The sequence below is a fragment of the Gekko japonicus genome, unplaced genomic scaffold (genome assembly GCF_001447785.1).
Source record: "Gekko japonicus isolate JY-2015 unplaced genomic scaffold, Gekko_japonicus_V1.1 scaffold1591, whole genome shotgun sequence".
NCBI lineage: Eukaryota > Metazoa > Chordata > Lepidosauria > Squamata > Gekkonidae > Gekko > Gekko japonicus.
The window spans coordinates 377,411-393,934 of NW_015163651.1; the positions used below are offsets into that span (position 1 = coordinate 377,411).

Here is a 16,524-nt window from a genome sequence, read left to right on the forward strand (position 1 = left end):
CGTGGCCAACTCTGAAGCCGGCCGGAACTCCGTTCCTGTGTGTTCCAGCCCCAAATAGCCCTGTGAGCATCGATCGTAGCATTGGATAATAGATATATTTTTAAAAAGAACTTACCAATTTGTAACAATACTGGAGTCACCAAAGCTGTCTCCATGGCGTAACAAAATTCCCTGCCAAACATTACGGCACCGTGCATCACCCAGAGGCGTACGGGTATCCGGTCTATGGATCCTTCGCTGATGGTCTCTTCTTTACTCTCGATCTCATTTTCCGGCTTCTGGAGCTGTACCACAGGTAGCTCTTGAACTTGCATAGATTCTGAGTCAGCATTCTGCGGAGCCATTTTCATTACCACAAAAAATATATATCTATATATATATTTATATATTCATTTATTATACCTATATAAATAACGCTATCATCTCTAACGATAAGTTACGGTGTCTTCTCTTCCCAACAGCGTCGCGTTCCTCGTGCAAGCGATATTTGTAATTCCCTCCCTTGTGGCGAACAGGTTGCGTCATCAATTCGTCGCGTAGACGTTGAAACATTCAGAGAGGAGCAAAAGAAAAAATGCTATTTGGTAGGAAATTCGACATATGGCTTGCTGGCTTGGGTTTTTTCCACTTACTGTGAACTAGAGTTAAAAATCCATAATTGCCACTCAGTTAATACCAGTTTCATAATTATTAATGAAGAGTTGCTGAAGTTGTTTCGCTTGCTACACAGTGGTGGGAAGGTGACACAAACAGCTGCTCCACTGGTAATCCCCATCGAGTGGCTGATTAATCTGCAAATAAAAGCAAAGAGTAACTCATGTGAACATATGAAGTGACCTTCTACCGAATCAGAACCACTAGTTCATCTAAGTCTACTCAGACTGGCAGTGGCTCTCCAGGGTCTCAGGAAGAGGTCTTTCATCTCACCTACTGCCTAGTCCTTTTAACTGGAGATACCGGGGATTGAACCGGGGACCTTCTGCATGCCAAGCAGAGGCTCTTGCACTGAGCCACAGCTCTTCCTTTGAGCAGAACCATTCGTCCATCTAGGTCACTACTGTCTAGTCAGACTGGAAGCAGCTCTCCAGGGTCTCAGGCTAGACTTCCTTCACATCACTTACTGCCTGGTCCTTTCACGTATGGACAGCGGGGATTGAATTAATGCGGGACCTTTTCCATGCCAAGAAGATGCTCTGTCGCTGAACTCATGCACTGGCATCACTCTCCCAATGGCCTGACACCCTCAGCCTCTTTGCATTGTTTAAAACAAAGCCCCTTGTGCACTTCATTTGTTCATCTGGGGGGGTCATCTTTCTGCTCAAAGAAGTGGTTCTTGAATCTTTAATGATCCACGCCTACATTTACAGTAGCTTCTGCGATCTCTTCGCAAGTAACTCCGTGTTATTTCCCTCCCCTCCCTCCCAATCGAAAATCACAGTAATCTTATATCACAGAATCATAGAGTTGGAAGGGACCTCCAGGGTCATCTAGTCCAACCCCCTGCACAATGCAGGAAATCCACAAATACCTGCCCTCACCCCCGGAAGGGGGAAACCCACCCCCCCTTTCCAGGATCCCCGGTCAAACTGGCCTGGAGAATAATTCCTTCCAGACCCCAAAGTAGCGATCGGCATTTCCCTGGGCGTGTAAGAAAGGTCCACGAGAACCAGGCACTGAGGCAACCCTTCCTGCCCTCCCTTCTCGTGATCTGCCTAAGTTCACAGAGTCAGCATTGCTGTCAGAGGGCCATCGAGCCTCCGTATCGTTTGCCACTGGAAAAGTTTACGCTCTATTTTTCATACTTAGCATCAGGGGTCGTTTCGTAGAAAAAGAGCTAGGGGAACTCATTAGTGTAACTCATTAGCATATGCCACACCCCCTGACATCACCAGAAGTGTGTCATAAGGCCACACCCACCACTCAGTTAGTCTTAGTCTTAAAGGTGCTATTTGAACTCTTGGACTATTTTGCAGCAACAGACTAACACAGCTACCTTGGGGAAGCTCCTGGATGGGGCTGGGAGTCCTTGCGGAGGCCACGTGGAGTGGCCTCAGCCAGGCAGAGGGGGAGGACGCCAACTTACCCTCCTGCTTCTTCCTCCTTCTGCAACAGAATGAGGCTGGAAGAAGGGGGCGGCCGGAAGAAGGGGTGGGGCTTCGTCATGTGCCCCGCCCCCTGCACCTCACCCGGGGGAACTGCGATCCCCCCCGAATCGACCTCTGCTTAGCATACTGAGCAGGAGGCTGTTATCTCGTACACTAGGCCAGGAGTTCCCAAACCTTTTGAGCCTGTGGGCACCTTGGGCATTCTGACACACAGGGTGGTGGGGCGCAACCATCAAATGGCCACTGCAGGGGGCGGGGCCGCCCACAGAAAGGCTGCCACAACCTACCTTCAGTCGCACATTGAAGATCCTTGTGCTGCGGTGGCCTCTGCTGCCAAAGCAACATTTTAAAAAACGTGTTCCACAAACCAAATCCCCAGGGGCCAGTCAGAAGCCTTGCTGGGCAAAAGTCCCACTTGGCCCCGCCTACTCCCTAAAAAGGGCTGCAGTGGCTCAGAGGTTAAGACGGTGAGCTGCAGACCGGAAGGTCTGTAGTTCGGCAGTTCGAGACCGGAGTGACAGGGTTAGCTCCCGTCTCTGGCCCCAGCTCCTGACAACCTAGCAGTTTGAAAGCAAGAAATCGCAAGTAGATAAATAGGTACCGCTTCAGTGGGAATGAAACAGCGTTCTGTGCACCTTGGCGTTTAGTCGTGCTGGCCACACGACCATGGAAATGTCTTCGGACAGCGCTGGCTCTCCGGGCTCAGCTGGCTCTCAGCCCCATAAACCCTCTAGCAAAGAGAGCCAACACCCACTTGTGGGCTCTCGCCCACACACTGGGGATTATTGTGTTAAAAACCATCCCGGGCGAAGTAGTCAATGGGGAAAGAGCATTGCGGGAAGCCAAGTAAGGGGGTGGAGAGGGGGGTATTCTAAAACTGGGATATGTTAAGAATGTGATTATTGAATGTTATAAGAAAATGATGAAAATGTAATCATATCCTGTTAATAAAATGTTATAATAAAAAAAACCAACCCATCCCGGGAGGCTTTGCAGAACAAACAAGACGCAGCAAATAAAAGCACAAGAAATAGCTTGCTAAGCAGCAGCGGCTTTTACCAGCTGTTATTAACAACATGGGCAAACAGAAAGGACTTTTATCAAAAAAAAGAAGACAAGCAGGGGCCGGGCTAAACACTGACTTGAGAAGGGCATTCCGTAACCAGTTAAGTGGCCACAGGAAAGGCCCTTCCCATGTAACCTCCCACTTGAACCTGGAACGTGGGGATACCAGGAAAAGGGCGCCGGAAATTGAACTTAATTCTCAGGAGCAAAGTGGGCCTTGAGACAGGACGGGACAGTCCAGGGCCAGCTGTGGTAGTGGGAAGTGTTGTCAAGTCACGGCCGACTTGTGGCCATCCCAGTAGGGTTTTCAAGAGGAAGGAGGAGGAGGAGAAGAAGAAGAAGAGTATCCCACCCTTCACTCAGAGTGGCTTACAAATTCCTTCCCCTTCCCCTCCCCTCAACAGACACCCTGTGAGGTAGGTGGGGCTGAGAGAGCTCTTTTGAGAACTGCCCTTGAGAGAACAGCTCTGAGAGAACCGTGGCTTGCCCAAGGTCATCCAGCAGGTCCAAGTGGAGGAGTGGGGAATCAAACCCGGTTCTCCCCAATTAGAGTCCGCTCACTTAACCGCTACACCCAACTGGCTCCCCAGAGATGGTTTGCCGTTGCCTACCCCTGAGTAGCAAGCCCGGACTTCCTCGGTGGTCTCTCATCCAAGCACTAACTGAGGGAAGCCCTGCTTAGCTTCCGAGACCTGATGAGATCGGGCTAGTCCGGGCCACCCAGGCTAGGGAAGAGACTAGCCAGGGATTTATAAACACACAACTGCAACTCTGAGTTATTCTTGGAAACAAAGTGAAAGCCCATGAAGCTTTCAGATATTGGGGGAATGCATTCCTGGCCACACAGACGCCAAGGCGGGCACCACAGTGAACTTGCGGATCCACTGCAGCTGCTCACCACATGACCAGAGTTAAGTTGCCTCTGCGTGCTTTTTGCTAGCCGAGGCCAATGCCGATGTATCCAATAGAATGGCTTTATTTGCCTTGGCTGCAAGGAAAATACGGGCCAATGCTGTTTCTAGGGGAACTAGCTAATACTGATTTTAGTGGGTATGCTGTGAATTAATTAACTGTTTATAACCTCGGTTTTATGGATTTACAATGTTCTAGACTGTATTTTATTTTGTACAATTTTCTATGTTTTATTGTATTCTTTTCTGTTTGTGGTTTGTAATGGCCTATGGCTAAATACAATAAAAACCTTCTCTCTCTCTGCGTGCTCTGCACACGTTCACCGGTGTGGACCGAATCCATGAAGCTGCCTTATACTGAATCAGACCGCTTGGTCCATCAAACTGTAGCTTACTCCAGGAGTCCCAACCACCACAGGCGTCATGGAGCCTGCCGAGAGCATTCCTGGCACCTTTAAATGTGTTTCAGAAAGTGGGTGGGGCTCTTGCCCAGGAAGGCTTCTGACTGGCCATTTGGAGATTTGATTGGCTGTGCAGATCTTTTAACATGTTGCTTCGGCAACAGCTACCACCACAGCACAAGACTGTGTGACTGAAGGGAAGCCGTGGCAGACATTTTGTGGCTGACTCCGCCTCCTGGGGCAGCCATTTTGTGGTTGAGTCCACCACACTGTGTCAGAATTCCAAAGGCGCCCACGGGCTCAAAAAGGTTGGGGACTCCTGGTCTACTCAGACAGCAGTGGCTCCCCAGGGTCTTAGGTGGAGGTCTTTTGCATCATCTCTGACTTGATCCTTTTAACTGGAGATGCCTGGGGATTGAACCTGCGCCCTTCTGCCCCTCCCAAAGTCCTCATCATTTCCACAGTTCCACACGGTGAGGCCCTGAGTTTGTGACTGATGAGCTGATACTCCCACTGTTGCTTTGTTCTCGCGAACAAAGCTGAAAACACGGCCTTCCGAAAATTCAGAGTCAAGAGCTGAATATTTCCTTCGCAACATTAGTGCTGCTGAACTGGCTTCCAGGAGCCGCCGATGCAGCTGGTCTTCGAAGTTCCAGCAAGTATATTTTCAGGAACTCAAAACCACCTGTTCAGTTAATTACACGCATTAAAAAAAACAATCTAATCACATCTTTAACTGATTAAAGTTTCGCTACCCTAATTTTAGGGTGTGCCGACAGTGTTTACAGCAATCCGGTGCCAATTTCAGGCATCTGATTCTTTTCTGTTGCAGCGGATCTGCCCCCACTGCTCCAATTAAAACGCATTAATATATATGGTTATGTAGAAACCAGGAAATGAAGCAAGCTACAGTGGAAAATTTCCATGCTTCACTTTATTGTACTAAAGGTTTCCGAAAGTACATCTTTTAAAAAATCCAGTATTTTGACAGCTTAATCCTGTGCTCCTGACTTCAAGAGGAGGCCTGCAGGTTGCACAAATGCACGATCGATTTGTTATTCTGACGAAATGCTAAGGCGGGGATCCACAACCGTTCAGAGCCTGTGTGGGCACCTTTGGAATTCTGACACAGGACTGTGGGTACGACTGCAAAATGGCTGCCACGGGAGGCGGGGCCAATCAGAAAATATCAGGGAGCAGGGTTATATAAAACTCTAATAGGACCTCTTCAACATTTCAGGCAGAAGCTCTGTTTGACAGGGCGCCTTTTAATTGGCACAGCCAATCGGAAGTCCTGCTTGGCGAAAGCCTCACTGAGCCCCACCCACTTTCTGAAAGCACTTGGCGGGCACCAGAAAAGGTGCTGGCGGGTGCCGTGGTGCCCTTACTTCTCTGGTAAGATATGCAGTAATCTGGCACATTTGCTGATCATTCAGATTGTGGGTTGCTCATGTACTTAGCAGTTCTCCTGAAGACCAAGGTAACAGCAAAGGAATGAGAAGGTTTTTATCTCTCACTTTTCTCTACCTGAAGGAGTCTCAAAGTGGCTTACATTTACTTTCCCCTCCTCTCCCCACAACAGACACCCTGCAGTGTTCCCTCTAAGCTGAGTTAGTGTGAGCTAGCTCACCGTTTTTTAGCCTCCGGCTCACACATTTTTGTCTTGGCTCAGGAAGGATGGCTCCAGAGCAAACTGATTTATGTGGTAGCTAAATTGTTTGCTCACAACTTTAATGCTGGTAGCTCACAAAATAGAATTTCTGCTCACAAGACTCCACAGCTTAGAGGGAACATTGCCTGTGAGGTAGGTGGGGCTGAGAGAGCTCTGAGAGAGCTGTGATTGGCTCAAGGCTACCCTGCAGGCTTCATGTGGAGGAGTGGGGAATCGAACCCGGTTCTCCAGACTGCAGTCCACCGCTCCTGTTCTGGAATACGTGAAAATACTTCCCAGACTCCATAGGTTAGAGGGAACATTGCCCCAGACCAACAGGGGAGCAGTTGTGGCTCAGTGGTAGAGCGTCTGCTCGTCCTGCAGAAGGGTCCCAGGTTCAATCCCCGGCATCTCCAGTTAAGAAGGACCAGGCAGTGGGTGATGTGAAAGACTTCTGCTGGAGACCCTGGAGAGCCACTGCCAGTCTGAGTAGACAACACCCTCTCCATAAAGAGATCTTTAAGCAGTATTTGCTGGTAAGCGGTGTTCCCTCTAAGCTGAGTTAGTCTGAGCGAGGCTCACCGTTTTTTAGCCTCCGGCTCACACATTTTTGTCTTAGCTCAGGAAGGATGGCTCCAGAGCAAACTGATTTATGCGGTAGCTAAATTGTTTGCTCACAACTTTAATGCTGGTAGCTCACAAAATAGAATTTCTGCTCACAAGACTCCACAGCTTAGAGGGAACATTGCCTGTGAGGTAGGTGGGGCTGAGAGAGCTCTGAGAGAGCTGTGATTGGCTCAAGGCTACCCTGCAGGCTTCATGTGGAGGAGTGGGGAATCGAACCCGGTTCTCCAGACTGCAGTCCACCGCTCCTGTTCTGGAATACGTGAAAATACTTCCCTGTGGCCAACGACGCAGTCAGAGACAATATCTGACCTGTCAACTGACTAGCATAGCAAAGACTTTCTTAGATGCTTAATACTGGAAGAGGGAGTTGAGTTGCAGAGGTTGGAAGGGATTGGTTTTATTGCTTTATGGCAGAAACAATAACGCAAAAAAAAAAAGAGACAGAAAAGTTGCGACGCCGAAAGGACAGAGAAAACTAATTTACACCTGCTTAATGCAAACATGTTGACAGAAGCAATATCTGCCTGGTGGGAATAAGGGCACGGAATTCAGCAAACTCCAAAGCTTCGGGAATGGATGAAGACAGCAATTTCGTCCAACGTCAACCGCAAATCCCAGCGGAGTGATGCAAAGCATCGTAAGAGGATTGAAGCCTTTTGCCTGCCTAGCAATAGGGTCTTCTCTAAACCTGGTCTTGAATCAAGGCAGGAAAATAAAAGAGCTGAGAAAGCCTAACCACAAGGAAATCCACAAAGGAGGGGGGGGGGAGGAATTCCTTTACATTTCTGTTGAGAACTTTTCAGCTGTTCCCCTCAAACCAATGAGAGCTGCTCACCACATAGATGTCTGCCTGTGTATTCAGTGCCATCAAGTCACTTCCAGCTTAATGGGGACCCTATGAATTAGTGACTTCCACAACGTCCTATCAGTGGCAGCCTTAGAACCATAGAATCACTGTGTTGGAAGGGACCTCCAGGGTCATCTAGTCCAACCCCCTGCATAATGGAGGAGGAGGAGGAAGAAGAAAAGGAGGAGGAGGAGGAGGAGATTGGATTTACATCCCCGCCCTTCACTACCCAAAGGAGTCTCAGAGCAGCTTACAAACTCCTTTCCCTTCCCCTCCCCACAACAGACACCCTGTGAGGGAGGTGGGGTTAGAGAGCTCAGACAGAAACTGCTCTTTTTCAAGAACAGCTCTGACAGAACTGTGACTTGCCCAAGGTCATCCAGCAGGTGCAAGTGGAGGAGTGGGGAATCAAACCCGGTTCTCCCAGATTAGAGTCCGCACACTTAACCACTACACCAAACAGGAAATTCATAAATACACCCCACCCCCAGTGACCCCTGTTCCATGCTCAAGACGATGACAAAAAACCCTCTAGGATCCATAGCCAAACTGGCCTGGAGAAAAACTGCTGCCTGACTCCAAAGTGGCGATCAGCATTTCCTTAGGCGTGTAAGAAAGGGCCACGAGAACTCATCACTGAGGCAACCCTTCCTGCCCTCCCTCTTGTGATCTGCCTGAGTTCACAGAATCAGCACTGCTGTCAGATGGCCATCTAGCCTCTGCCTAAAAACCTCCACAGGAGGAGAGCCCACCACCTCCCGAGGAAGCCTGTTCCACTGAGGAGCCACTCTGTCAGCAAGTTCTTCCCAATGTTTAGCCAAAAACTCTTTTGATTTCATTTCAGCCCATTGGTTCTGGTCCGACTTTCTCATTTGGGTCTTGCAAACTGAGGGCGGCTCTTTTTGTAGCAGGTACTCATTTGCATATTAGGCCACACACCCCTAATGTAGCCAATCCTCCAAGAGCTTACAGTAGCTCCTCTAAGAAGAGCTCTGTAAACTCTTGGAGGATTGGCTACATTAGGGGTGTGTGGCCTAATATGCAAAGGAGTTCCTGCTACAAAAAGAGCCCTGTCTGGATCCAAATCTAGCAAAGCATGTGGTACTCATTCTAGAGATACAATACAATGGGGAAGAACGTACCTGTCAGGTCTATGCTGAGGTCAACATGGCCCCACAATCAGTATTTCTATTGTTACATTCAAGTGGGTCTCCCCATTACAAGAATGGATATTACTATTGTGCAGCTCAAGGACACAGAAGGGCACTTCTGCTACGTCATCTTAACTGGGGCCTTGGGTACCTCGTTTCATCTTGTGCAACGTGAAATGTTTTCCACTGGCCTTCATGCCCATCTAGGCCCTGCAACGCTAAGCATGTTGAAAGAGCTATAAAGGCTCCAATGAAATTGTGGTATCAAGCTGTTTCACATCCCAAGGTAAGGCAATGAACTTTGACGATGCTTCTTGCTGCCAAGCCAAGGTTATTAAGTTCAGCCTTGCGATATGTCCAAATACGAAGTACACGGGGGGAAAAGAACGTTCATGCCAAGATAGTATGTTGCAAGGAATTGGCCTGAGACCAACTGGCAGGTAGTTGGGCACAATTAACTCAAGGGTCCCATGAATACACAGAATTATAAAAGGGGGTGGGGAATCAATGGCCTGCCCATACCATATCCAGGGGTGTCAAACTCATTTGTTATGAGGGCCGCATCTGACATACATGAGACCTTGTTGGGCCGGGCCATGTGTGTCATAAAATGTAATGTCAGGTAGTGGAGATATAAACTTTATAAAAGGCACAAACACAAAGACTTTTTTAAAAACTTAAAATAAAAACATGCTTAAAACATGAGCACTCTTGCAATATGTTGTTTATTTAACAGTGTCTGATAACTGACACCTCTTGCTCTGAATTATTGCATCAAAATGTCTGTGCCATTGCAATCGTGAGTATGCTGTTCAGGTGTGCATCTGTAAGCTGCAAACCTACAATGATGCAGCAGCAGCAGCAGAACTGGAAGAAGAAGCAGAAGACAGCCAATTCCACTGCGGGCCTGATAGAAACCTTCCAAGGGCCTGATCCGGCCCCTGGGCCACATGTTTGACACCCCTAATACAGACTGTGCCAATTCCACCACCACCCCATACTTCTGCAACCATTGTGTGTAATCTCTCTCTCTCCCCGTGTTGATGGTGTACCTGTTCTGACATCTCAGTGGTTCTGGATATTAAATTGCAATAGCCTTCGAACACTGGCTTATCTGCTTGGAAGTAAGAGAAGAAGAAGAAGAGATTGGATTTATACCCCGCCCTTCACTACCCAAAGGTGTCTCAGAGCAGCTTACAAACTCCTCTCCCTTCCCCTCCCCACAACAGACACCCTGTGAGGTAGGTGGGGCTGAGAGAGCTCTGACAGAAAAAGCTCTTTTTCAAGAACAGCCCTTATCAGACCTACGGCTTGCCCAAGGTCATCCAGCCAGGTGCAAGTGGAGGAGTGGGGAATCAAACCCGGTTCTCCCAGATTAGAGTCCGCGCACTCAACCACTACACCAAACTGGCTCTCCAAGAGAGGCCTGCCAGCTCTGGACTAAAGCAACACAGCTCACGGTGGGCTCTGAAGATCATTCCAGAGCGTAAGAACATACAAACATAAGAACGTAAGAGAAGCCATGTTGGATCAGGCCAATGGCCCATCCAGTCCAACACTTTGTGTCACAGTGGAAAAACCCAGGTGCCCTCAGGAGGTCCTCCATCAGGAGCAGCCGTACTGGACTGCAGGAGAAGAGTTAGATTCAAGTCCAGTAGCGCCTTAGAGAACGAAAAGATTTTCAGGTTGTGAGCTTCCGAGACTCAAAGCTCCTTTCGTCAGATCTTACAGCTTTGACTCTTGAAAGTTCTACTGGTTTCTAAGGTGATTCTAGACTCAAACTTAGCAGCCTTGGAGTACCTGAGAGTCAGTCTGGTGTAGTGGTTAGGAGCATGGACTCTAATCTGGGAGAACTGGGTTTGAATCCCCGCTCCTCCACATGCAGCTGCTGGTGTGACCTTGGGTCAGTTACAAGTTCTTTCGGAGCTGTTCTCTCACAAGCAGTTCTAGAAAGGGCTCTCTCAGCCCCACCTGCCTCACAGGGTGTCTGTTTGTGGGGAGGGGAAAGGAAAGGAGATTGTAAGCCACTCTGAGACTCCTTCGGGTAGTGAAGGGTGGGGTATAAATCTAGTCTCTTCTGAAGAAGAAGAAGGTCCTCAAGTAACCTCCACGGAACTGAGCCACACCCAAACACATCCCTCTACACGCAAGATAGTTTCACAGTAACCTGCAGCTTACGCAATCAGGTGTTCGTTTGTGAGCAGGGCACCACAATGTGTTAAGTTCGTGTACTCTCAAATGACACATCTATGCTACTCTGATTTTAGGAAGTGGGTCTGACATTTTTAACCTTTCCAAATCCTGCAGTCCAGACACAGGGAATGTCAAGTTGTGCAAAGGCTGTGACGGTAACCAGGAGGAACACCTGGACACATGGCCGACATTCAACTGTGCCCTCAACGTGCAGGCGGGAATGTGGCAACTGCCACACCGTACGCGCCTCTAGAGTCTGAAATAAAAAAAAAAAGTTATCTAAGCGATGACCTCTCTGCCTGCGTATAGCATTTCAGGCATCGCTGGTGGGGGTGGTCTCTCATTACAGTAGCCCTATTTTTTTAAAACACCTGCTGGCACTCCTACTTTGTAACGCAATAAGTCTTTCATCACGGTCCATTACCACACCCTGGCCGCGGGCCAAGGTGTGGGCTGCCTCCAGAGAGTCACGGAAAACAACATCCAAGCGGCCCTCTCAGGATGCCAGCAGCGAATCGACTCGGCCCTGTTGCTGGATGTACAAACGGCAGAAGGAACGGTGCAGGGCTCCAGGAGGAGACTGCGGTCGTTGATACTGGACGCTTTTGTGAACTGTCAGTTCTTAGTAGACCATACACTGAACATGAGTCAACAGTGTGAGGCGGTAGCTCATAAGGCAAATATGTTTTGGGGGCTGTATCAACAGAATTACAGTGTCCAGATCATGTGAAGTGATGGCATTGTTTTACTCATAAGGCAAATATGTTTTGGGGGCTGTATCAACAGAATTACAGTGTCCAGATCGTGTGAAGTGATGGCATTGTTTTACTCTGCTCTGGTTAGCCATCGCCTAGAATATTGTGTTCAGTTTTGGGCACAGGATATAGGTGGAACGTGTCCAAGGGAGGGCGACGAAGATGGTGAGTGGGTGTGGAGACCAAGTCCTGTGAGGAAAGGTTGAAGGAGCTGTGTATGTTTAGCCTGGGGAGGAGATGACTGAGGGGTGACATGATAACCATCTTCAAGGACCTGAAGGGCTGTCCTAGAGGATGGTGTGGAGTTGTTTTCTGTTGCCCTACAAGGTCGGGCCAGAACCAACGGGTTGAAATTAAATCAGAAGAGTTTTTGGCTAAACGTGAGGAAGAACTTCCTGACAGTTAGAGCGGTTCCTCAGTGGAACAGGCTTCCTCGGGAGGCGGTGGGCTCTCCTCCTGTGGAGGTTTTTAAACAGCGGCTAGAGGGCCACCTGACAGCAATGCGGATTCTGTGAACTCGGGCAGATCACTAGAGGGAGGGCAGGAAGGGTTGCATCAGGGCTTACGTTCTTGTGGCCCTTTTTTACACGCCCAGGGAAATGCTGATCACCACTTTGGGGTCTGGAAGCAAATTTTCTCCAGGCCAGTTTGGCCAGGGATCCCTGGAGGGTTGTTTTTTTTTTTGCCATCTTCTGGGCCTGGAGCAGGGGTCACTAGGTCTGTTTGTGGGGGGAGGTATTTATGAATTTCCTGCATTGTGCAGGGGGTTGGACTAGAAGACCCTGGAGGTCCCTTCCAACTCTATGATTCTATGAAATGCACGTGCTGTCAAGTGTGAGATGTTTTGGCTGAACATGTAACTACTCTAGAATTTGGGTTCGACAGGTCAGGTTGCCTTCTCAAACAGTGGTTTGCACAATTTAGTATAAAATTTAGGTACCAACCAAACGCCATATGAAAATGATTAACCTGGAATCCTCGTCGGCTCTTGAATAAGGCAGGATTCTGGGAGAAGTATCAAGCCCCCACAGTTCCCATAGGAACAGAGTGTGACCTTTCATTCCTCACCTGAGCACTAATTTGGATTTTTATAAAAGACAGCCTCAGCTGTAAGTCTTTTTAAAATAACCTGGTTTACAATAAAATCTAAACGACTTTCTTTGGGTGTAGTGGTTAAGTGCACGGTCTCTAATCTGGGAGAACCGGGCTTGATTCCCCACTCCTCCACTTGCACCTGCTGGATGACCTTGGGAAAGCCGTAGTTCTGACAAGAGCTGTCCTTGAAAGAGCAGTCCTCGAAAGAGCTCTCCCAGCCCCACCCACCTCACAGGGTGTCTGTTGTGGGGAGGGGAAGGGAAAGGAGTCTGTAAGCCGCTCTGAGACTCCGAGTGAAGGGCGGGGTATAAAGCCAATCTCTTCTTCTTCTTAAAACTAGTTTGGCCAGCTCCAGGATGGAAAATTCCGAAGGGATTTGGGGTGTCAAGCTTGGGGAAGGGATGGACGTCAGGAAGGTATAATGTCACAGAGTCCACCCTCCGAGGCAGACATTTTCTCCAGGAGAACTGATCTCTGTAGAAGAAGTAAAGATCAACAACTTCAGGCCCCTACCTAAAACTGAGTTTACAGTGCTCTTATGAAAGGCCGATTTTCTTTGTGAGGACAACTGTGGGGGAGAAAGATCATCTTTATCGATCGCTTCACGTGCTTGATGTGACCAAGGGAGAAACGGGGACTGGCAAATTAAAACAGAAATATTCTCAAACCCGCCCCCCTCCCCAATTCCATATCCAGGTTAATGAGTTCATGAGTTCAGGGGTCGTTTCGTAGAAAAAGAGCCAAGGAAACTCATTAGCATAACTCATTAGCATATGCCACACCCCCTGACATCACCGGAAGTGTGTCATAAGGCCACACACCCCGCCCCCAACGGTCCCGGCCGCCGCCGCCACCGGCCTTGCAGCTCCACTGCCAAGCCCCATGAGGGGCCCGGCGGTGGACCTTATAGCTAGGGGCTCTGGGGCAAGTGATGCTCTGTCTTCTTGGTGCTTGGGGGCGGGGGTTAACAGTGGGAGGGCTTCTAATGTCCTGGCCCCACTGCTGGACCTCCTGATGGCACTGGTATTTCTGGCCACTGTGTGACACAGAGTGTTGGACTGGATGGGCCTTTGGCCTGATCCAACATTGGCGTCTCTTATGTTCTTATGTTCTTAACACACACCCCCCCCCGCGTCTCTGATCATGAAAAGGGCAGAGTGCTAACAAGGGGTTTTCATTTCACCAGCCCTTTAGATGGTCTGCTTCTATTTTACACTGCTTATGTCCAATTACTTGTTCTTAATGGCTGGTTTTTATGCTGTTACCTTGTTTTCGTTGTAAGCTGTCTCTCGGGCAGGGCTCTGAAGCAGCGGCACAGAGAGATCTGAAATACATACCTACAGTTTCCAGTCCATTAGACTGAGCGTGAATCTCCCTAGCAATCGGACTGCTGGTCCATCAGCTCTCTCTACTCTTGTAAGTGACCTCACAGCCAAGAGATGCTCAGTATTGAACCTGGGACGCATGAACACATGAAGCTGCCTTCTACAGAATCAGACCCTTGGTCCGCCATGGTTTGTACTGGCTACTTAGACTGGCAGCAGCTCTCCAGGGTCTCAGGCTGAGGTCTTTCACATCACCTACTACCTGGTCCTTTTAAACAGGAAACGGCAGGGATTGAACCCGGGGCTTCGTCGTGCCAAGCAGGTGCTTTACCACTGAGCCACGGCCCCTCCCCTTCCGCATGCACAGTAGGTGCTCTGCTGACAAGCCACAACCCATCCTTTTGCAGTTAAAAATACCTGGCATGCGATTCCGGTAGTACCAAAGGTAGAATGGCAAGAAACAAGCGAACTCAACTGAGTTAAAGCATGCTTAGGTTATGCAACGTGGCCTGTCTCAGCATACACAGTAGAGGCTCCCCGGTTACAATCTCGCATTTCATGCACATTTAAAGCCAGTGAATTATCAGTTATTCTATATGAGCAGGACGGAGCTCAGAAAAAAAATCTGAACCCAGTGATTTTTTCTCGGTTACAATCTCGCATTTCATGCACATTCAAAGCCGGTGAATTATCAGTTATTCTATATGAGCAAGACGGAGCTCAGAAAAATCTGGACCCAGTGATTTTTCTTTTCTTTAAAAAACTTAAAACTAAGCATTCTCAGATGACAGCATTATGAGACCGACCCCTTTTTGGGTTGTTTACGGTTACCTGTTATTCAAGCAGTCTAGGCATTAACACAGCTGGGCTCCCCTTCCTCGACCAGTGCAAATGCAGATGCACAGAAAAGTGTTTTGTTGCACGGGCACCTTCTATATTGAGGAGACCGACAAACCTCAGGGCATCTTAAATGCAAAAAAGGAGGAAACAATCAGCGCATTATTTGCTATCTTTATGACAGTTAACAGAGATAACATGTCAAGCGAGAGATCCCAAATCCCTCCCCTCCCTCCCCTCAAGCCGTTTCCAACCAAGACCTCTCTCTCTCTCTGTCTCTCGCTCTCTCTCTTCTTGCTACAGTGACCCCAAAATATGTGCCAAGCGATCGCGTGTTGTGCTCAGCCCTTTCGAGCGCAATAATGAAGCAGTACTTTAAACGAAAACAAAGGGATTATTTCTCACCTATCATAAGTTTAGAAAAACAGTGCTGGCCTCAGATACTGAGTTTGGCAAGAGCTCAGTCGCAAGGGGTCACCAAAAAGGCAAACATTTGAAATGGCGTGTGCACTTTGAAGATTCACAGACTGACACTGCAGTGGGGCATCACGGCCGAGAATACTGTCTTGTCTCTGTGGGGCTGACGTTACCAAACAAAACTCACTCGGTGACTCATCTTGCGGGATTCGAGTCGTCGAGCCGATTTGTGAGCGCTCGCTGTGAAATACGCGGAAAACCCAGTCTCAATGTTACACACATACCACTCGGCCAAAACTAAAAATAGGAAACCCGCATCCAAAAATAACCTCCAGTTTGGACAGAGGGTACCGAGCAAGTAGAATTGGACAGTTGCCATTTCAGCAATCGGACAGCGGTCATTCTGTGGCCACATTCTGCTATGTTTGGGCATTTATCGGCAAGGGCAATTCTTTTTCCAGAAGGCAAGAGTTGCTGGAAAAGACAATAATACTTGGGAAAGTGGAAGGCAGTGGGAAAAGAGGAAGACCCAACAGCTGATGGATTGACTCTATAAAAAAATTCTTATTTTCTAAGACCTGAGAGCAAGGCTGTTAACTAGAGGACGTCTTGAAGGATGTTAATTCATAAAATGTTAATTTATAGGGTACTTTATAGGGTTAATTTATAGGGTACACAATTCTTTCCCCAAAAGTTGAAAGCCATTTTCAGTGGAAGAAGACTTCTCTTCCCTTTAACATTTTAAGCAAATTTCAATCACGCAGGCACTGGTGCGGCAGCTGGTGAGTCTTCAAACAACCTGTGTAAGATTTCTATGCAAGCTGCATAAATTCTGCACTGAGCACATGCAAAAATATCAACCGGCCTCCTGCTTTTGACTTCCCAAAATTACAGTGGTGATGCTACATCAGCAACCTGACTATGCTCAAAGCATAGAATATGGCCCATGCAATATTTTTATTGGAACCAACCCGACGATGCACAGCAGCGTGCAAGATTTTCAGCTCACCAGAATTGCTCAAAGTATCCCTCCCCCACAAAAAAATGGCTAATTAAAAATATTCCAGGCAAAAGTAATCTCAGGCTCCGGTCACACGGGCTGGAAAATGCGGGGGGGGGGGGGGGGGGGTGGTTGCAACGGGGC

General features: G+C 48.4%; 1 protein-coding gene across 1 annotated transcript in view; it reads right to left on the reverse strand.

Annotated features, from left to right (window-relative positions):
• The window catches only part of SLC45A4 (solute carrier family 45 member 4), a 76,719-nt gene extending 61,632 nt beyond the window's left edge, over positions 1 to 15,087 (reverse strand). The window contains exons 1-2 of the mRNA XM_015407678.1: positions 14,958 to 15,087; positions 116 to 791 (exon numbers count right to left, since the gene is read on the reverse strand). Coding sequence (XP_015263164.1) covers positions 116 to 350 — 235 coding nt within the window. The 5' untranslated portion in view covers positions 351 to 791; positions 14,958 to 15,087. The remainder of the gene's footprint in view (positions 1 to 115; positions 792 to 14,957) is intronic.
• Between the last annotated feature and the right edge of the window lie 1,437 nt (positions 15,088 to 16,524).